The sequence below is a fragment of the Ranitomeya variabilis genome, chromosome 4 (assembly GCF_051348905.1).
Source record: "Ranitomeya variabilis isolate aRanVar5 chromosome 4, aRanVar5.hap1, whole genome shotgun sequence".
Lineage (NCBI taxonomy): Eukaryota > Metazoa > Chordata > Amphibia > Anura > Dendrobatidae > Ranitomeya > Ranitomeya variabilis.
The window spans coordinates 654,770,371-654,793,691 of NC_135235.1; the positions used below are offsets into that span (position 1 = coordinate 654,770,371).

Sequence of the window (23,321 nt, forward strand, 5' to 3'; positions counted from 1 at the left end):
GAGGGGAGATTTCAATACTGGATGGAAGAATTTGTCTTTGTGTTTATACTTGTATTACTTACCATGCAAAAGTAACAGTCATCATCATGGTTTTGAGGCTCTCAGTACACCATTGGAACTCCAACACAGACTTTTTCTCTGACTTTTAGTCCACTGTCTCAGGTTTTCAACATATGTCCTGCAAACTTTCTGTGGTGCACAAGGTTTATCCTGGAGACCCAGTTTAACCCCGAAATACAGAAGCATGTAAAAGTTTTCGCATCCCTTGGCACAATTAATGTTAATGTGAACAGTTAAGCAAGGTGAAGATAAAATGATCTCTAAAACACCTTAAGTTAAAGATGACATATTCCCTTTGTATTTTAGGCAAAAAAATATATATGTTTTTAGATCTTTTACATGTTAAAAATTACAGAAAGGAATATGGACAGATACAAAAGTTTCGGCACCCTGTATGGTTAGTACTGAGCAGCACCCCCTTTTGAAAGTATCACAGCTTGTAAATGGTTTCTGTGGCAAGCCAAGTGTCTTTCAATTCTTGATTGAGGGATTTTCATCCATTCTTCAGTGGAAAATTCTTCCAGTTCTATGAAATTCCTGGGATGTCTTGCATGCACTGCTATTTTAGGTCTAGCCACAGATTTTCAATGATGTTCAGATCAGGGGACTCTGAGGTCAGTTTTAAAACCTTCAGCTTGCACCTTTTGATGTAGTCTCTTGTGGATTTTGTCGTGTGTTTAAGAAGCCATCCTCTTTTCAACATCAGCTTTTATCTACAGATGGTGTTATGTTTGCATCAAGAATTTGTTGAAATTTAATTGAATCCATTCTTCCCTCTTCCCGTGCCATTGGCTGCAACACAACACCAAAGCATAATTGATCCACCCCCATGCTTAATGGTTGGCAAGATGTTCCTTTCCCAAAATTTTGTTCCCTTTTTTCTCCACACATATATTTGATCATTGTGGCCAACAAGTTCTATTTTAACCTCATCTGCCTACAGGACTTGTTTCCAAAATGCATCAGGCCTGTTTAGATGTTCTTTTGCATACTTCCGACACTGAATTTTATGGTGAGGTTGCAGTAGAGGTTTACTTCTGATGACTTTTCCATGAAGGCCATATTTGTGAAGGTGTCTCTGAACAGTAGAATAATGTACCACAACTCCAGATTCTGCTAAATCTTTCTGAAGGTTGTTGCAGTCAAGTGGGGGGGGGGGGGGTTGTTCTTATTTCCCTATCTAGGAATCCTAGCAGCTATCACTGAAATTTTTCATGGTCTTTCAGATCTTATCTTGACTTCCACTGTTCCTGTTAATTGCCATTTCTTAATTACATTTTGAACTGAGGAAAGGGCAACTAGAAAATGCTTTGATATCTTCTTATAGACCTCTCCTTTTTTGTGAGCCTCCACCATTTTCATTTTCAGAGTGCTGGGCAGCTGCTTAGAAGAGCCCATGCTGTCATTTTTTGGCACGAGGTTAGAGGAGGCTGAGTTTTTATAAAGCTGGGAAATTTGCAACACCTAGCCTTTCCAAACAATGATAGTGAGCAAGCCATAACCCTTACAGGCTAATTAAGGTCTGAAACCTTGGTCAAAGTTATCTAAACACACAAATCTGCTCATACTTTTGCCTCGGGACATTTTCTTTTTTGCAATTTTTAAAATGTGAAAGATGAAATAATATATACCGTATATACTCAAGTATAAGCCGACCCGAGTGTAAGCCCACCCCCCTAATTTTGCCACAAAAAGCTGGGAAATGCAGCAGCTACCGGTAAATGCGAAAAGTAAAAATAGATACCAATAAAAGTAAATTAATTGAGACATCAGTAGGTTAAGTGTTTTTGAATATCCATATTGAATCAGGAGCCCCATATAATGCTCCATAAAGTTTATGATGGCCCCATAAGATGCTCCATATTAAAATATGCCCCATATAATCCTGCATAAAGGTTAATAATGGCCCCATAAGATGCTCCATAGACACATTTGCCCAATACAATGCTGCACAAATGTTGATTATGGCCCCAAAGGATGCTCCATAAAGATATTTACCCCATATAGTGCTGCACAAACCTTGATTATGGCCCCATAAGATGCTCCATACAGACACTTGCCCCATATACCGTAATGCTCCACAAACCTTAATTATGGCCCCATAAGATGCTCCATAAAGATATTTGCCCCATATAATGCTGCACAAACGTTGATTAGGCCCCAGAAGATGCTCCACACAGACACTTGCCCCATATAGTACTGCACAAACGTTAATTATGGCCCCATAAGATGCTCCATAAAGATATTTTCCCCATATAATTCTGCACAAACGTTGATTATGGCTCCATACAGACACTTGCCCCATATACAGTAGTGCTGCACAAATGTTATGGCCCCATAGATGCTCCATACAGACACTTGCCCCATATAGTGCTGCACAAATGTTATGGCTCCATAAGATGCCCCATACAGACATTTGCCCCATATAATGCTGCACAAATGTTATGGCCCCATAGATGCTCCATACAGACACTTGCCCCATTATAGTGCTGCACAAACGTTATGGCCCCATAAGATGCCCCATACAGACACTTGCCCCATATAGTGCTGCACAAATGTTATGGCCCCATAAGATGCCCCATACAGACACTTGCCCCATATAGTGCTGCACAAACGTTATGGCCCCATAAAATGCTCCATACAGACACTTGCCCCATTTGCTGTTGCTGCGATAAAAAAAAAAAAAATCACATACTCACCTCTCCGTCGCTCAGGCAGATATTCACCTGCTCCTCGTTCCGGCGCCGCTCCATCTTCAGCGTCTTCTGTAGTAACGTTCAGGCAGAGGGCACGCACTAACCACGTCACCATGCCCTCTGACCTGAGCGTCACTGCAGAAGACGCTGAAGACGGAGCGGCGCCGGAGCAGGTGAATATCACGCTGCACTCCTCCACCCCATTATACTCACCTGCTCCTGGCGCTGTGCAGTCTCTGCTTCCCCGGTGCTGCTGCTTCTCCCTATACTGAGCGGTCACCGTTACAGCTCATTACAGTAATGAATATGCGGTTCCACCTCTATGGGAGGTGGAGCCGCATATTCATTACTGTAATGAGCGGTACCATGTGACCGCTCAGTACAGGAAGAAGCTGGTGCACCGGGGAGCCAGAGACCTGCAGGGACCGCGCCAGGAGCAGGTGAGTATAATTAGATAGCCCCCGCTCCCCCTCCCCTGCCGACCCCTGGGTATAACTCGAGTATAAGCCGAGAGGGGGACTTTCAGCCCAAAAAAATGGGCTGAGAATCTTAGCTTATACTCGCGTATATACGGTATATGTTTTGCCTAAAATACAAAAGCAAATGTGTCATCTTTAACTTTAGGCCTCGTTGAGATCATTTCATCTTCAACTTGCTTAACTGTTCACAATAACAGTAATTTTTTACCAAGAGTGCCCAAACTTTTACATGCCACTGTAAGCATGAAAAACTCTACGCACAAAGCCACAGATATTTGTACTACTTTTGGGTGTTGAAAAACAAAAATGTAACAGAATATATTATTATATATTGGATGACGTATTCAACAAAAACCTTTTTAACTCTTATGCTGTAAGAATCAGCTGCACTCAGATGTCATCCGAGTGCAGTCCTATTGTGAGTGTGACGATTCAAAGAGGGAAAACGGAAAGTGGACCCTCTAGACCGCGACGACGAACCCCTCACGGACGAGCTGACCAGATAGACTGCCCCCTATACCGCGAGAGTTAGGGCTTGTTTCCACTTGCGAGAAACACGTCCGTGTCTCGCATGTGGAAACCAAGCTCTGGCGCCGGCACTTGGGAGCGGAGCTGTGCAGCTCCATGTGTTCCTATGCGGCCGCACGCTCCGCTCTGGAGTGCCGGCGCCAGAGCTTTGTTTCCACATGCGAGACACGGACGTGTTTCTCGCAAGTGGAAACAAGCCTTTAGGGGCAGGCCCGTGAGGGACTATCGCCACGGAAGCTGGAGGACCAGGACGGGAGAAGACCAAGAAGAGGCAGAGATAGTAGGACCACAGGATAGGTGAGTACTGCAGAGACACAGGACTGGTGGGTAAACTGCAGCAGTGCAGGGTCTGGCGGAGGAACTGAGGGAACGCAGAGGCTAGCAGGATAAACCCAAAGTCAGAGGGAAAACGAACTTCACAGAGACTAAGAGCGGCCAGGAACATCTGAAGGAACAAATGATAACCAGGCACAGAGGGTCGGCAGGAAGAAGTTTAAATACCTAAAGGCAGAGTAGCACTTCCGGGTAACAGACCTCCAGGACCATAGAGAGGACAATAAGGAGGACCGACTTCCGGGTACTAGTCCTCCAGGACCATGGAGGAGACGAAGAGGAGCACCGACAGAAGATCAGAAGTGCACACGCGCAGCACTGAACCTGGTATGCGCGCGCGCACGAGAAGCAGAGGCCAGGAGCGAGCACGGAGGCGGCAGCAGCGGTATGATATTAACAGAGTTAAATTTGTTGTGACTTGTAAGCCACTTGAGCAACTGAATGCTGCTGTCAATTTTTACACTGCTTATACAGCCATAAAATTCTAACATCAGCAGTTTTTAAATGCTTATTAAGCAGTCTTCCAACTAGTTAAACCCATGGCATATTCAGCATTTCTTTTTGCGTATTAAGCATATCTAACTAATATAATTATTACATATAATATTACTTTATTACTGTAAGAGTGCTTAGGAAACAGTGTTTTGTGGAAAAAAACGGACGTGACTGGGAGAAACGGATGTAATTTTTTGGATTCAGCACATCGAAATTTATAATGACCACATGTTAGTTTTGTTGACCATAAGTTAATACAGTGGTAATTATCGTATTTTTGCACACTATAAGACGCACTTTTTTTTCCCAAAAATTTTTTGGAGGAAAGTCGGGGGGGTGTTTGAGCATTCGGATGTACCTAGCTGTGGATGCAGCAGAGGAGCAGGTCAAAAGAGGAAGGAGCTGGAGCTGGGAATAACAAAAACAATGTATGCACTGCTTCCCACACCCATAATCCCACCCACCTCTCTGCATTGAAGATGGCACTGAGACATGGGAGGGATTATGGGTGTGGGGAGCAGTGCGGGGATAGACTTATGAGTGACAGTGAGCGTAACTTATCCTCTCCACTCCAGCTCCACGCAACACTTAGCTGACAGCCTGCTGCACTGAAAGCAGTGTGCTGAATGGCATGTTGGCATTTGTTTTGTTTTTGGCTTTGTTCTTATCTGTACTGCTGATCTTAGCCAGGAGTTTGTAGCCAAGGCTGAATAGCCTCTAACATGTGGGACACTGTCAGTCTGCCCTCATGAATATTCACTTCACTTTAATGAGCCTCAGAGTCAGACTCAGGTTATAGTATTATGGGGCCATAGCAGATGAAGAGAAGGTCTGTATTTGTTCACCTCCCAGTATTGCTTATTAGTGATGAGAGAAAGTGCTCAGATAAGGTGTTACCCGAGCATGCTCGTGAGGTAACCAAGTGTCTTTGGCGTGCTCGACAAATATGTTTGCGACCCCGAGGCTGGATATGTCGCGGCTATCTAGACACTGGTCAGTTGGAACAAATAATAAAAAAGCAGTGTTATAATTACACTCACAGCTAACTTTATACAGAACTATCCCTCTATCTAGCCATCAAACAATATGGGCTCACATATAACAAAATGAGAGCCATATACACCCTGATGGGACAACAATGAGCCACACATACACCAGGATGAGGAACATTAATATAGCATTGGGAGACATTATCCCCATAACAGTGTTAGAAGGAAATCCCCCCATAACAGTGCATCATAACCATTATCTGATAATCCAATGAGTGGCATAATCCGCAAAATACAGTATATCCATATTTAATTAGTAATTTACACAATTAAAAAACGGAGAGACAACACCATAAAATTGTAACATCTGATGAATGAGAAGAATCTGTGACTTCTCTGCATTTAGTGGTTACTACTCACCTGGGTGGTTATCTGTAGGAATCTCCTCTTTACAAAGCTCATCACCCCTCACATATGTCTCTGTAGTATTAATATTGGTCAGATCTTCACCCTGAAACAAATATTGTACAAGTCACAGACAGATGGAGAAGTCACATCTATGATCAGCTCTAATCCTGACATTATACACAAGTATAAAACATATAATACTGGTGGATAAACCAAGAATGAACACAAGACCTTCACAGCCATCTACACATCATAGTGGAGATCTCATGACACCTTCTCTCCATCTACCTGATGATCCTGAGAAACATTTGGACTTTCTTCTTTACAGTCCAGTGCAAGAAGAGGACGGGGACATCTCTCTGGTGTTGTCCTCTCACTGGATAGAACTAGAGGAAACACATACAGGGACTGAATTTATTCTCTACATACAGATAATTATAGGCCGTGTGTATTTAGTCCTGTCTATTACCTGGTGATGTGAGGGGCCGAGGAACCACCATCATGACGTCCTTGTACAGATCTTTGTGTCCTTCTAAATACTCCCACTCCTCCATGGAGAAATAGATGGTGACATCCTGACACCTTATAGGAACCTAACACATACAATGATACCATCATCCTCCCGATCCCTTCATTGTGTTAGGGCCCCTTCACACTGTGCAATCAAAGTCTGAACGAGCGTTCGATTTGTGACGTTTATCCGTCCTCGTTCCGAGGTTGCAAAGTGTGACATGGCGTTACGATTTGCGACGCAGCCCAGCATCGTACGATGTGAAAGAAAGAGCAGAACTTTCTTTCGTCGTAAATGTCTCGCTGTGGCGGTCGAAATCGTAGTATGTGACGGCGGTCATACGAGCTCGTAATGCGACTACGTGGGTTGGGCTTCCGCATACCTGTCTCCTGATTGGGCGTGACGTTTTAGCACGCCCATGCTGGTAATACGTCACGCTCGGAGTCGTAGGACTATGGCGGTGTGAAGGGTAGCGTACGATTGCGACGCGTGACGTTCACATCGCAACTACGTCAGAAAAAGCGTTAACATCGTAGAGTGTGACCGCTGGCTACGAGCTCGTACTGCGATGTCGAATATGACGCAAATGCGTCGTAATCGTAGCAGAATCGACCAGTGTGAAGGGGCCCTTACTGTATAATGTCCCAGCAGTATCACCTCTCCAGTCAGCAGCTCAATCATCTCGTAGGTGAGTTCTAGGATCTTCTGGTCATTGATGTCCTCATGTATCAAGGGGTGAGGTGGAGGCTCTGTGATTGGGCTTAGGGGTCTTCCCCATCCCTGAGAATCCGAAGTCTGATAGCGCTCACCAGAGGTCTTCTTCACTACTGTGTAATCCTGGTTATGGAGACACATTAATAAATCTCACTACAGATATTTCCAAAGTCCTCATCTCTCCAGTTCTGTCCATCTGTTATTCCCATAGATAAGAATGATGTAATGTAACATCATCAGAATCTCTCACCTCTCCAGTAAGCCTGAAGAGGATCTCTAGGGTGAGTTGTAATATCCTCTCCACCATCTTGTCCTTGTCCCTATCCGTCAGGACAATATTCTTATATAGAAGATCTCCACTGAGAGGTTCCAATATTGTAGGGACCTGAATGAGATGATAAACTCATATAAAAGCATAAAGATCTAATGTAATAATGCAATTACTGGAGATAATAAGGGGAAACATGTGAGAAGTTATAATGTGTAGTTGATTGGCTGCAGCCTTCAAACGTCTGTGAAATTGAACTGTGGAGACTTCACCTCATCACTGAAGCAGTGTTCAAGTGTCAAAGGACAGTCAGGTGAGAGCCAGGAGAGACAGTAACAACACCAAAGGGACAACACCAGTCTGGAAAGTGAGCTAAGATTTTTTATATTGAAAACAATCACAGCACAACTTGTGACGAGCTGTGACAATGTAGAGTCAGTGTATGTAAATATACAAGGGGATGGCAATAGTGGAAAGCTGCTAATTAGCGTTTGCTACAAGCATCCTACTATAGCTGAACAGGTAGAGGATTAAATGCTGCAACAAATTAAAAAGGCGGGAAATAATGATAGGAAGAGGAGGTGCTGCCAGAGAATCCAGAGTGATCTCTGTGCTGGCAGCTCTGTTCCTGTCTGCAGGTGTTCTGTGCTCCTCAGCTATGTGCCCCCTGTGATCTCTGTGCCCCCCGCTATGTGCCCCCCCAATATGATCTCTTTGCCCCCCACCTATAAGCCTCTGTGATCTCTGCCCCATGTCATCTCTGTGCCCCATGTCATCTCTGTGCCCACCTGTGATCCCTGTGCCCCTCAGCCATGTGCCCTGTGATTTCAGTGCCCCCAGTGATCTTTGTTCCCCCTGTGATCTCTGTGCCCCAGCTCTGTGCCCCCTTGTGATCTCTGTTCCCCCTGTGATCTCTCTGCCCCTCCAGCTATATGCCCCCCTCTGATTTCTGTGCCCTCCAGCTATATGCCCCTGTGATTTCTGTGACCTCCAGCTATATGCCCCCCTGTGATTTTTGTGCCCTCCAGCAATATACCCCCTGTGATCTCTGTGCCCACCTGTGATCTTTCTGTCCCTCCAGCTATATGTCCCCCTGTGATTTCTGTGCCCTCCAGCTATATGCCCCCCCCTGTGATTTATATGCCCTCCAGCTATATGCCTCCCTGTGATTTCTGTGCCCCCCAGCTATGTGCATCCCTGTGATCTCTGTGGCTCCCAGCTTTGTGCCCCCCTGTGATCCCTGTACCCCCCTGCTATGTACCCCCGCTGATATTTGTGCTTCCATGTGATCTGTGCCCCCTGTGATCTCTGTCCCCTCCAGCTATGTGCCCCTCCGTAATCTCTGTGCCCCCCAGCTATGTGCCCTCCTTTGATCTTTGTGCCCCCTCTGTGATTTCTGCGCCCCCGTGATCGTCGTGCCACCTCTGGAAAAGCAGCTGTGAGAAGCAACATGATCAGTATCACCTAACATCACAGCTGCACCAAAGAGAAGCAGCTCCAGCCATCACATTAATGGTGAATTACCGTAATTAATTGTTTGACTAATAAATATACCGGGGTAATTTTCAAGGTAATCATTTTTATGTGGCCCCCGAATGATGCTAAAAATTTCAAAATGGCCCCCACTGGAAAAAGTTCCCCACCCCTGCACTAGAGGGTAACAAATTCAAATCTTCTAAAAAAAAAAAAACTTCCCGCATTATCCTTAATGCATAAAATATGGTAGAAAATAAGAGATCTGCAACAGATAGAGAGTTGTTCACAATTTACATCAATATGGGACACCCCATGGTTAGTTAATCTGAGAAGTTTGGTGGGTTTTGGGAAGTGGAAGGTGTAACAGCGTGTCCCTCCCCCGGCCTGTGTCCCTGTACTGCCATGTAATCAGGCTTGAGACAACAGCCAGTGGGGGGAGCCCTCCCCCATAGAAGGGTGGATCCCAGGACACAGAACAATAGACTCATGTGTTGGCTGGTTCAGTTGTGAGGTGACTTGCAAAAGGCTGACATCTTATGCTGAGGCGAGATCCTGTTGCCCGTGTGTGGAGGGTTAAAAGCTGCCACGTTGGACTGTGTTGTGTCCCTCATCTGCTGGAGCCATTGAATTCACTCATTGACTATTTCTATTTCCCTGGCATCGGATTGCCAGGTGGCGCTCCCGGATCTGCTCCCTTTGTGTGGACTCATTGTGCACTCATTGCGGACGCTGCAGAATTACTTTCATTTGTGTTGTCCCAGTTCCCTGTTCCAATAAATCTTGTTGAGTTGTTTATCGGCCTGGTGTCTCTTCCTGCTCTGTCGTATACCTCGTCACAGAAGGAGAAGGGGGTGGGCAGGGTAGCAGATAATGTACTCAAATCTTATGCACAATTACCGGAGGAGTTTGATCTCAATCCAAAGGACTTTTATAAAAACCTCCAGCTATGTCATGCCTTCAATGCGGACTTTACGGAGAGTGGTGTGAAAGTCTATGTACTAAATACTGTTATACAGTTAATTAGTAGATCAAATAGTTCATCTGGGATAATACCACAGCTATATAGATCTTTATTAACATTAGTGCTAAGCAAACACCCAATTCATAGTAAAGAGAGATGGGAGGCAGAGATAGGCCCAATAGAGGAAGGTCAATGGATAGATATATTGGAAAGGGTACCTCAACTCTCTCTTAGTGAAATGCATAGACTTTCTCAACTTTATCTAATACATAAGGTGTATAGAACACCGGAGTTTATGTGTAAGATTGGGGCCAGAGCAGACGCATGCTGTCCTAGGTGTGGGGTGGAGTTGGCTACTCTACTTCATATGATGTGGTCATGTCCTAAACTGGAGGGATACTGGAGGAAAGTACTAGGATTAATTAGACGAGTGTTTAAGGTGGTATTGGAAACTACGCCATTAGTTTATGTGCTGGGGTATGTGGAAGATCTACAGACAACTGAGCCGGGAAAAATAGCTATAGCACGAAAGCTGTATTTAGCGAGGCACCTAATAGCACAACACTGGTTGGATACTGAAAGCACAACAAAAAAGGAATATATCAACAAAATAAACTGATTTATAAGTTTGGAAAAAGGTGTGTACAAAAAAGAGGCAATATTAATAAATGTGAACAGCTTTGGGCTGCCTAGATGGATGAACCAGGGGTCCCGTCGAGGGAATTAGCGAGATATAGATTGGGCTTGACTTAAGGAGGATTCCGAGAGATATGATCCATGTTTATCCCATGAGCAATAATACACTGGTCAACAGCATTTTTGGTGCCAAAGATATTTCATCGAATTTAGGGTATTTTTGGGGTGCTGATTCTGAATATGTCATCAGTTTTGCCAGATTGGCTCAAGTTTTTGAGATTTTTGGTATCTTATTTATAGCACTTGTTGGTAAATGCGACGCATCATCTCATTAATTTCTTTGGATTAGTACTTGAACTGAGCAGTTCTCAATATAGTTTTGTGTTAATTAGTGTTCTAAAAGTTTGTTCATAGCTTGATTTTTGCACTAACTTTATGTTGTTGTCTGTTTTCCAGTGAAAAGCATGAACTCATCAAGAAGAAGTTGTCTTAACGATCCAGACTCATTCTGTTACATTTGTGGTGAATACACACTGCCAAAACATAGAAGAAACATAACAGACTTCGTAAAAAAGTGTATTTTGCCTATTTTGGGGTTATGCTTGGGGACCAAGACAAGTTTTGGGCACCACACATAGTGTGCAAAGCATGTATCGAATTATTACGAAAATGGAGCAAAGGACAAAGAAAAAGCTTCAAATTTGGTGTTCCAATGGTGTGGAGAGAGCCAAAAAATCATCATGATGACTGTTATTTATGGTAAACACAGGTACAGGCACATCTTCACAATGAGGGACAGGCCTTCTTGCAGATTCCATGTTACTCCCATTTTCGTTTCTTATGCTTATTGAATCCTTGCACTTGCACTGCACAGAAATAACAGTCATCATGATGATTTTTTGGCTCTCTCCAAGTTCAAGTACTAATCCAAAGAAATTAATGAGATGATGCGTCGCATTTACCAACAAGTGCTATAAATAAGATACCAAAAATGTCAAATACTTGAGCCAATCTGGCAAAACTGATAGCATATTCAGAATCAGCACCCCAAAAATACCCCAAATTCATTAAAATATTTTGGACACCAGAAAAAAAAAATTTTTTTGTTGACCTGTGTAATGATTGCAAGGCTAGAAGCTCCAAAAGGAGATGTTTTCTTTCTAGGCATTACAGTGGTGGAGAAGGCGTAATTGCTCCTCTCTATTATTGTTGTTGTTCTCCTCTATCTTACTCTTTTAGTACTGCCACCACTTTTTTTTCTCTGTCACTCTTTTTTCTCCTTATTCTTCTCTCCCGCTCTCCTTTTTCTCCACACTTTTCTCTCTCTCCACTCCTCTATTCTCCTCTCTATCTCTCTTCTCCTCCCTCTTCTCCTCACCCTCTCTCTCTCTCCTCCTTCTCCACTCCCCCACCACACCTATCTCCTCCTTCTTTTCCTTCTCCACACCCATCCCTCCTTCTCTCTCCACCTTCTTCTGCACACCCTGATTCTCCCCGTTTCTCTTTACCACACCTTTCTATCTCTCTCTCTTCCTTTGTCTCACTCATCAACCCCTCCCTCTTCTTCTTCCTCTTTTTTCCTCTTTGTTGCCGGCTGGGCCAACGCCCAATTCAAACAATATGGTGCTTACAGCACAAGGTTTCCCTTCTATGCCCCTGGCACAGTCCAGCCATTGCCAGTTGTGATATCGGGGAAAGAAAGTGAAAATCCCCCTACACACAATGCGGTGGGCAGCCCCCAGACACATCAGGTAGCAGACAGCTCAGCCCTGGGTGCAGAGGGGGGAGGAATGATATCACCATGTATTGATAATGTACAACTTCAGCACCAGTCAGAGCTGCCTACATTCACACCAACATAGAACTATAAGCCTAATCCATCACAGCTTCAGCAAGGGGGGAGATATCCTCACAGCAACTTCTAAGTCCAAAATCAGTCAGTGTATGACCCCAGTACAAGCTATCACAACTATTCCTCTGATGAAGATGGAACATCATACATGCTGTCCAGTACTAGGAAAAAGAAACCCACAGGCACCAAGAATGCAGGGGCAGATAGAGGCACCACCATTACACTATGTGCACTGCACTTCAAGTCAGGTGACAATCTTCCAGACTCAGGGATGCATCCCATGCCATTTTACCGAAGAAAGTAGCAGAAGCAGCAAACATGTGCAGCCACCTGGAATGATCTCTGGGCCATGAATGGAAATAGAAGCAGGTGATGCACTCTGGCCAATCATGAAGGAACAATTCAAACTTCCAGCAGAATTAGATGTACATGCTTGGGAGTCAGGGCCACAGCTAATATAACAGCTCAGAGAGTGGGCCAAAGGCAGATTGGCAGGACAAGCCAAAACCAAGAGCCAAGATAAGACAGAGTCTGTAAAGAAGTTTCATGGCAGAGTAATGCAAGTATTCCAAGACTTGGGCTTCACCATTCAAGACCAGATACACAGGCAAATGTTGGCACAGGTCTTTGTGCATGGACTGAGACAGCCAATCAGGAAACCACTGATAGTGGCTAGGCCTAGGAACAGGTCAATAGCAGTGGACTGACCCAGAAAAAATGTTTTATGTGCGCCTAGGAGACTGTTTATTGCTGATTGTCACCAAAACTGCCGCCATTATAGCACCACAAAGAGCACAAAGAAGGAAAAGGGTGCTGTGCTGCTGAGAACGCCAGAAGGGAAGCCAGAGGTGAAGATGCTGCAAAGTGCCGATCAACACACCGGAAGAACCGCTGCAGACTCCAGAGAGGAGACACCGACCTCAATAAGGTTAGCAAAGGGGAGAAGCTATGTTGGAGCAGGGGGAAGAAGTGATGGCAGATGCAGCCACAGCCCCTGTAATGCCCCAAGACCTTGGGTTGGATGCAGCCGCCGGTCTCATGGCACCCCCGGGCCTCGCCACGAATGCACCTGCAGGCCCCATCTTACCACCGCAGCTTCAATCAGCAGGCCGGACCCCGCTGCCGCTACAGTGCCCATCATGCCATTGTCCACAGTAGCCAAAGGGACCGAGTCCCAACCAGGATTGCAGAGGACGGCCCCTCTCATGGTGACTACTAACCTGGAAGCGCAACCACCCTACAAAGACAGAAGAAGTGTCAAGTGTTACATCTGTGGCAAGTTTGTCCATTACCAGAACCAGTGCAAAGCACCCACGCCCCCGAAGAGACTGGACCCATGCAATCCAAGAGTTGGTCCAGAGAAACAGGTCAAGGAGGAAGTGCAGAAAGCAGTGAAGTATCCATAGGACAGAGGCAAGCAAGCCAGGCCCGCAAGACACTACGCTCCTGACATGTAAAACTTCATCTGCAGGACCAATACCTCAAATTACCCTTAAAATGGATGGCGTTGTCAGATCCAACGCGGTGCAGCCAGAAGTGTGATGATACCTGTGGAACGCGCTGATCCCACCTGCCTATCAGAATCCTCTGTGCCTCGCATGGGCATTGATGGTCAAGTCAGACATTCTCAGCTTACAAAGTCACTGAGCATGTGCACTCAGCCAGGACACTCTATCCTGCCCCAGTTTGTGGTGTCAAAGACCTTCCACTCAACCTGCTGGGAGTGACCCTACTGCAGATGCTGAAGGCAACCACAGTGTTCCAGGAAGATGGGACAGTGACACTTTCTTCATCCCTGACCCAAGAAGAGTCATGCTGGCGGCCCTACAAGAACACTAAGCAACCGATGAGGCCTACTCAAGGAGGTACTGGACGTAGTACCAGAAAGTCTATGGTCTAAGGGACCCCAGGAAGTACGGGTGTCACTCAAGCCATGTACCCCGTACCCTCGTAAGGCCCAGGCCAGGCCTAGAGTCAAGCTGCCTCTTACCAACTGAAGGTCTACCTGGAAATAGGAATCATTGTTCCTTGCACATCGCCTTGCAATACCCCGCTTTTCCCGGTCAAGAAAAAGACTGTAAAAGGAGAGCCAGCAAAGTTCAGAATATTACATGACCTGAGAGCTGTGAATGATGTCACGGTGTTTGAAACTCCAATTGTGCCGAAACCGCACACTCTGCTCTAAAATGTGCCTGCCACAGCAAAAGTGTTCACAGTGAACAACCTGGCTAATGTTTTCTCCAGTGTTCCCCTTCATCTGGAAGACCAGTTCCTGTTTGCCTTAATGCACCAGGGGGGACACCACACATGGACAGTGATGCCACAGTGGGCCCAGAACAGCCTTTCACAGTTCACCAAAGCAATGTCCACAGTCCTCACCAACTGGGTCGCAGAACATGCAGAAGTAACCCTGCTACAATACATGGACGATCTACTCCTTTGTGCAATTGACTTTGACACGTATAAAGCCCATTTCCGTGTATCTCCTACTCTACCTGGCGGAGCAGCACTGCAAGATCTCAAAGAACAAAGTCCAGTGGTGTCTGAAGCAAGTTACGTTCCAGAGACACTGTATTGCTCACCAGGCGAAACGCCTGACAGATGACCGGAAGACCACAGTGGAGAAGATGGTCCCTCCGACAACTCCAAAGGTGCTACAGGCCTTCCTTGGTCTAGTTTCGAATTGCAGAGCCTGGATCCCTGATGCTTCCGTCCTAATGCAGCCTCTGTGTGAATACGTCAGCGTGACCCCGTTCCTCCAGACAGATGTGGCCTTCAGTTCGTTCAAGAAGTTAAAAGGCTCTGTAGTCTCTGCCAGCACTAGGCCTATCCGACTACGAGAAGCCATTCCGTCTCTAATTGATGAGAAAAGAAGGCCTTGCTACTGGAGTCCTGACACAGCTTCAGGGGGGAAAGCGGAGACTTTCGGACTACTTTTCAGCTTGCCTGGATCCAGTTGCAAGGGGAGCCTCTTCCTCCCGCTTGAGAGCAGCAGTTGCAGCACACGCCCTCCTGGACATGACTACTGACATCAGTGGAAAAACTATTGGAAATCCTGGCTCTGCATGGCATCTCCTCAACCAAACCCAGCTAAAACATCTCTCCACCGCCAGGCATCTTCGCCTCCAGTGCTCTCTACTCCTGCCCAACAATGTCACCATCTCCAGATGCACAGTCCTCAACCCGTCCACTCTACTCCCACTCCCAAGGGGGATACAGATATGGACCCTCAGATAAAAAGTCTGCATGGGATCGGAATTAGCTCCGGACGGATGACCATGATTGCTTCAGCATCATGCCACAGGAAACAGCAGGACTACCCAAGGTGGCAGAAGAGCCAGTGACCAACCCAGAGTTGATCCTCTATGTGGATGGCTCCAGATTTGCAGATGATGAAGGAAGATTCCACACGGGATGTGCAGTGACCAGCAATCAAGAGATCCTGTGGTCCAGAAGTCTGCTGCCCAGTCTGTCAGCCCAGGAAGCAGAACTGATAGCGCTGATGAAGGCCTACCAGATGGCAGAAGACAAGACTGAGAAAATGTATACCGATTCAAGGTACTCGCATGGCATAGCACACGACTTCGGACCCATCTGGGCTGCAAGGGACTTCATCACAGCAAGCGGAACAACCGTGAAGCATCATGGAGCCATTAAGGACCTGCTGAACACACTTCAACTTCCAAAAGTGGTGGCAGTACTAAAAGTCAAAGCGCATGGAAAACTGAACACAGTAGGGGCACGAGGCAACAACATGGGGGACATGGCAGCCAAAGAAGCAGTCAAGGGAAGACAATATGGAAAAGTGGAAGAGGTCGTAGAGCCGGACGGCTACTACAGGACGGCTGAAGACAGGAAACCTGACAAGATGACATCCTGGAATCTGCTCAAAAAAGCTGCAAGAGCAAGCCCCAAAGGACAAGAAGGAATGCTGGATGCAGAAGAGAGCAACACATGAAGAAGGAAGGGTATACTCAATGGACTACAAACCCTGTTTACCCCGAAGCATGTACCCTATGGTGGTCCAGTGGGCACATGGGCCCACACACAGATTAAAGACACAGATGAATGATCCGATTGGTGCTTAACTGGTTCGCTCCAGGGATCCCCACCCTAACAGCCAAGTTCACTAGCAGCTGTCTGACCCGTGGCAAATGCAACCCTGGAAGAATGGAGAAAGTTCCCACACATCATCTTGCCAGACCACTGTACCCCTTCCAGAGGATCCAGATAGACACATCCAAATTCCGCCAAGTGGAGGTTTCAAATATGCCCTTGTGGTCATGGACATGTTCTCAGGATGGCCAGAAGCTTTCCCAGTGAGGAACCAGTCAGCAAAGACTACTGCAAAGAAGCTACTCTCAGACGAGATATGCAGCTATGGGGTCCCAGAAGTGATAGAGAGTGACCAGGGACCCGCATTCACAGCAAATCTCACACGAGAGATCTAGTCAGCAGTAGGGTCAGACTTAGGCCCACACACTCTCAATCACACTACTTAGTGTAAGGCATACTTCCAGAGGCCCAGCAAAGCTGTCACCGTATGAAGTTTTATTTGGATCTAGTCCCAGGTTAGGGGTATCCTTTCCCTCAGCAGCTGACTATGTAATATGATACTTTGTCTGCTTATGTAATTGAAATCACCAAGAAACTTGCTAACATCCATTCTCGAGTTTTTTTCTTCATTGCCAGATCCAGATTCAGTGTCCGGTATGCACTCCTCGAAGCCAGGAGACTGGGTGTTGGTGAAAAAGTTTGTAAGGAGAACACCACTCGATCCCAGATTTGATGGTCCTGTTCAAGTGCTGCTGATGACACCAAACTCTGTGAAACTGGAGGGAATACCCGCTTGGATCCACTCATCGCATTGCAAGAAAGCTCCCCTACCAGAAGATGACATCCAAGCCAGAATGATGTTGTGGCCTGACCGATTAGATGACCTACCTGATAAAGACTACACATCGCTCACTACACATGCTATTGACTAAAGGTACCGTCACATTAAGCGACGCTGCAGCGATAGCGACAACGATGCCGATCGCTGCAGCGTCGCTGTTTGATCGCTGGGGAGCTGTCATACAGACCGCTCTCCAGCGACCAACGATGCCGAGGTCCCCGGGTAACCAGGGTAAACATCGGGTTGCTAAGCGCAGGGCCGCGCTTAGTAACCCGATGTTTACCCTGGTTACCAGCGTAAAAGTAAAAAAAAACAGTACATACTCACCCAGCGTCCCCCAGCTTCTGCTTCCTGACACTGACTGAGCTCCGGCCCTAACAGCACAGCGGCTTTCACTTTCACTTTAGGGCCGGCGCTCAGTCAGTGTCAGGAAGCAGACGCTGGGGGAGGTATGACGCTGGGGTGAGTATGTACTGTTTGTTTTTTTTACTTTTACGCTGGTAACCAGGGTAAACATCGGGTTACTAAGCGCGGCCCTGCGCTTGGTAACCCGATGTTTACCCTGGTTACCAGTGTAAAACATCGCTGGTATCGTTGCTTTTGGTGTCAAACACAACGATACACGGCGATCGGACGACCAAATAAAGTTCTGGACTTTATTCAGCGACCAGCGACATCACAGCAGGATCCTGATCGCTGCTGCGTGTCAAACTAAACGATATCGCTAGCGAGGACGCTGCAACGTCACGGATCGCTAGCGATATCGTTTAGTGTGACGGTACCTTAAGAGACTGATTGCAACGAACCCCCTTTAGGGACAGATCTCCTGACCGCCCATTTGCGAAAAGTCTGTACGAAGTGGGGCACAGGCGTTAGGCTTGTGTCAGTTCGCCGACAGCACAAAAGAGTTGCAGCGCTTTGGGACAGGAGGCTAGGATTAGGGCAAGTGATATCTAAGGGGGGATTGTGATATAAATATATATATCATGTAGATCTCACTTGCATGTATACCCCTCTATAATCATATATACTCATATGCTCACAGCTAATATATACATTATAATAAATGGTTTAAAATGGCTGACACGAACTGATATAACCCAGACAGATCATATGGGCTTTTCCATCCCAAAAAGCGGAACAGTGTCAGATGTTTTAACTCCTGATCAGATGTCTCCACTTTGTCCTAGATACAGAGCTCAAGTTTAGTTGCTTAATCTGCTGTCATATGAGCATTAATCACAATATTCCATATATGTTTAGATAACCAATGACAGAGGAGCTAGACAATATGGTAATTAACTAACCACCCCTGACAACCCCTAACCACTCCTTTCTATGTGAAAATATAAAACTATGTATGTACAATAAAGTTTCAGTATTGATGGAATGTTGTTCTGACACAATGCTGTTGCAGTCTCATTCCTTTGAGCGCTCAAAATACTCAGTCTAATTGGGAGCGGCCGCAGCACACACAGAGGGATAAATTTATCCAACCCAAATATTTCCATATCACCTTTTCTGTTTGTAGAATGGGAAATTTTGTTTTTAATTTAAGTTTGGTCTTTCCCTTTCCATGTCCCGTCCTCTGCCCTTCCCAGATGTTCTTAATTGTCTGTGTTTACCCAAAGCGGGTAATATGTTTGTGTAAAAATTGTTGAAAAACTTAAATAAAGATACTTTATTTATTTATTTTTTTTTAAAGGGATCCAGTTTTGGGCTCCACATGTTAAAAACGATATTCAGAAGTTAGGGAGTTCAAAGGCGGGCAACTAGATTATTACAAGGGATGGAAGGCCTCTCATATGTTTGGAAAAGTTGGGCTTGTTTAGCTTAAAAAAAAAGTCTCAGAGATCTCATTTACATGTATAAATATATGTGTGGTCAATATAAAGGACTGGCACATGACTTATTCCTTCCAAGGACCAGACTGAGGACCAGGGGGCACTCATTATCGGTGGAAGAAAGGCGATTTCGGCAGCTAAACAGGAAAGGGTTCTCTACAGTAAGAGCAGTCAGACTGTGGAATGATCAACACAAAAGGTAGTAATGGCCGACACTATAACAGCTTTTAATAAAGGGCTGGATGATTTCCTCAGTACACATTGTGGGTTATATATAATTTAATGACAACATGCACAATTGGTGGAGAAAGGTTGAACTTGATGGACCTAGGTCTTTATTCAACCTATGTAACATGACAAGGTAACCAATCCCAGCCTAGTTTCCCACAGCTGTTCCTGAACATCGCCGTCCTATCGAGGCCTCGTCTCTTTCCCAACAAGTTTCCCTCCTGGTATAAAACCCACAATCCTCCTATAATGTGACATCTCTGTGTTTCCCTAATATTCTGCCCCACAATCTCCTCCTCCACGATCAGTGTCCTCAGTACAGGACCGACGCCACAGACATTTCATGGGAAATCCCTTTTTTCTAACCAATTACAGCCCAAATTAGGGAAATTACAGTTTCTCCATTCCTCTATGGAGAGAAAAACCCGACATTTCCATTCCCTGTAATCTCCATCATCTGTCCCCAAACCAGAGCGCCCTCCCCTGTATACATGAGCACAGCCAGCGTCCTATTACTGTACATATACACATGGCGGAGCTGGGGGCACTATCTCCGGGAATGGAGGGGTTACTGCCCCCTGCCCCCGCCCAGTAATGGGGAATCTCCAGCACCTACCTCCACCTGCAGAGCCGCACACCACATATATGGCTGTTCTGTGTGCACAGGACCTGGGATGAGGTCACAGGAGGGGAGGAGTCAGGAGTCACATGATCAGGGGCCTCAGTGTATGCAGGACTCTGCTGTGCTGGTTGTCATGGTGCTGGATGAGGGGAAGTTTATGTGTGGGGTCAGGAGGGGTTTACAGGGTGGATGTACGGAGAGGAGCCGTGTGTGTACGAGGTGTACGGAGAGGAGCCGCGTGTGTACGAGGTGTACGGAGTGGAGCCGCGTGTGTACGAGGTGTACGGAGAGGAGCCGCATGTGTACGAGGTGTACGGAGCGGAGCTGCGTGTGTATGAGGTGTACGGAGGGGAGCCGTGTGTGTAAGAGGTGTACGGAGAGGAGCCGCGTGTGTACGAGGTGTACGGAGAGGAGCCGCGTGTGTACGAGGTGTACGGAGAGGAGCCGCGTGTGTACGAGGTGTACGGAGTGGAGCCGCGTGTGTACGAGGTGTACGGAGCGGAGCTGCGTGTGTATGAGGTGTACGGAGGGGAGCCGTGTGTGTATGAGGTGTACGGAGAGGAGCCGCGTGTGTACGAGGTGTACGGAGAGGAGCCGCGTGTGTACGAGGTGTACGGAGAGGAGCCGCGTGTGTACGAGGTGTACGGAGAGGAGCCGCGTGTGTACGAGGTGTACGGAGAGGAGCCGCGTGTGTACGAGGTGTACGGAGCGGAGCTGCGTGTGTATGAGGTGTACGGAGGGGAGCCGTGTGTGTAAGAGGTGTACGGAGAGGAGCCGCGTGTGTACGAGGTGTACGGAGCGGAGCGGAGCTGCGTGTGTATGAGGTGTACGGAGAGGAGCCGTGTGTGTAAGAGGTGTACGGAGTGTGTGCATCTAGTGTCCAGTACCGAACACTGACATTCTACCATATGTCTGTTTCCTGTTCGGTTTCGCCAGTATAATAAAGCTTGTTGAAAGGCTGAAACAAGCTTTTAGACTGTGTTCACTTCCTGAGTCGTCACAGCTGGCTGGCCCAGCACATTATCCAGCCTGTATAAAGGCCAGATCATGAGTGTCACTGCCATTATGCTCTCATTTCTGTAGGGACAGGATGCAGCTGGAGTGAGGAACAGATTCTGACTACACACTCTGCAAACACAACACTGTGTGTACTCTAACCCTATATGTGCTATTTCTGTGGTAAAAGCCGCTGTGTGTACTCTGCACCTCCCACCTGTGGGAGTACTATCCTTGAAGCCACTTTGTATACTCTGCACCCCCCGCCTGTGGGAGTACTGTCATTTAAGCTGCTGTGTGTACTCTGCACCCTCGACCTGTGGGAGTACTGTCCTTTAAGCTGCTGTGTGTACTCTGCACCCTCCACCTGTGTGACTACTGCTCTTGAATAGTGTTGAGCATTCCGATACTGCAAATATCGGGTATCGGCCGACATTCGCTGTATCGGAATTCCGATACAGAGTTCCGATATTTTTGCGATATTGGATACCGGAATCGGAAGTTCCCATAGTGCAATGATGCACTATAATGGAGTGTGGGCGGTGCGTTGGCGGAGACTGCGTGTGTGTGTGTACGGACGGGGTCTGTACGGGTCTGCCGGGGCTCTGTGCATGGCTGCCGGGGGGGTGTGTGGGCTGCCGGGGGTCTGTGCGGCCTGCCGGGGGTCTGTGCGGCCTGCCGGGGCTCTGTGCGGCCTGCTGGGGCTCTGTGCGGGGGTGCTAGGGGTCTGTGCGGGCTGCCGGGGCTCTGTGCGGCCTGCCGGGGCTCTGTGCGGCCGGCTGGGGCTCTGTGCGGCCTGCTGGGGCTCTGTGTGGGGGTGCTAGGGGTCTGTGCGGGCTGCCGGGGCTCTGTGCGGGCTGCCGGGGCTCTGTGCGGGCTGCCGGGGGTCTGTGCGTGCCTGCCGGGGGTCTGTGCGTGCCTGCCGGGGGTCTGTGCATGCCTGCCGGGGGTCTGTGCGGCCTGCCGGGGCTCTGTGCGGCCTGCTGGGGCTCTGTGCGGGGGTGCTAGGGGTCTGTGCGGGCTGCCAGGGCTCTGTGCGGCCTGCCAGGGCTCTGTGCGGCCTGCTGGGGCTCTGTGCGGGGGTGCTAGGGGTCTGTGCGGGCTGCCGGGGCTCTGTGCGGGCTGCCGGGGCTCTGTGCGGGCCTGCCAGGGCTCTGTGCGGGCCTGCCGGGGCTCTGTGCGGGCTGCCGGGGCTCTGTGTGGGCTGCAGGGGGTCTGTGCGTGTGTGCAGGCATCGTCCAATGGGACTACAAGTCCCATTGGACGATGCCTGCTACAGTGACAGTGATTGACACATTAGCCAATGATGGGACAGTAGTAGTCCCATCATCCGGCTAATGTGTTGAATGTACAAAAAAAATAAATACTACATACATACATACTACATACATACTACATACATACTACATATATACTACATACAATACATTCATACATTACATACAGTACAGTACATACATATAGACATACAGTACATATAACATAGAGTACATACTCACCATCACTTGTCACTTTGTTCCCCGAAGCCAGTGTGATCTGTAAAAAATATTAAAATAACAAACAACCAATATACTCCCTGATCCGCAGAAATCCACGAGTGTCCCACAATGATTTCCCGTGGAGAACGGCAGCATCAGCTGATGCGACCGCTCTCCAGGGGCTCCAGGAACACAATGATGGGAAGAAGGTATCCTTCCGCACTGTATTCCTCCGCCGCTATAAAAAAAATAGTCCCTAGTCTCACTTTTGGCTGTGTGAGAAATTTTCCCACGCAGCAATTGCCATAAAGTGAGACTTTGAACTATAGTAACCTCAGTGATGCACTGCAAGAGCCATTGTCTCCTGTCAGTGTGTCACTGAGGGTCCTATAGAGCAGTGACATCACCCGATGTCACTGTTCTATAGGGGAGATCGTCGTGGGACACTCCTTATTAATTGGACTACGGCGGACAGGTAGTATACGTGTGAAAGCAGCCAGATATATGGATAGATACATCTATGTATCTATAGATATATCTATCTATAAATATATCTATAGATAGATATATCCATAGATGTATAATAGAAAGGCCGATGTTTCTAAGGCTACTTTCACACTTGCGTTTTTAACAATCCGTCGTTTTGGGAAAAAAACGGATCCTGCAAATGTGCTCACATTATGCGTTTTTTACCCATAGACTTGTATTAGCGATGGATCGCGACGGATGGCCACACGTCGCGTCCATTGTGCAACGGATCCGTCGTGTTTTGGTGGACCGTCGGCACGAAAAAACGTTCAAGTGAACTTTTTTGTCCGTCGAGTCCGCCATTTTCTACCGCGCATGCGCA

The 23,321-nt window shown here is 47.1% G+C and overlaps 1 protein-coding gene across 1 annotated transcript in view; it reads right to left on the reverse strand.

The window, feature by feature from the left end:
• The window catches only part of LOC143767480 (uncharacterized), a 34,388-nt gene extending 14,363 nt beyond the window's left edge, over window positions 1-20,025 (reverse strand). The window contains exons 1-6 of the mRNA XM_077255859.1: window positions 19,992-20,025; window positions 7,464-7,598; window positions 7,157-7,336; window positions 6,458-6,581; window positions 6,277-6,374; window positions 6,001-6,091 (exon numbers count right to left, since the gene is read on the reverse strand). Coding sequence (XP_077111974.1) covers window positions 6,001-6,091; window positions 6,277-6,374; window positions 6,458-6,581; window positions 7,157-7,336; window positions 7,464-7,598; window positions 19,992-20,018 — 655 coding nt within the window. The 5' untranslated portion in view covers window positions 20,019-20,025. The remainder of the gene's footprint in view (window positions 1-6,000; window positions 6,092-6,276; window positions 6,375-6,457; window positions 6,582-7,156; window positions 7,337-7,463; window positions 7,599-19,991) is intronic.
• Window positions 20,026-23,321: the final 3,296 nt, after the last annotated feature.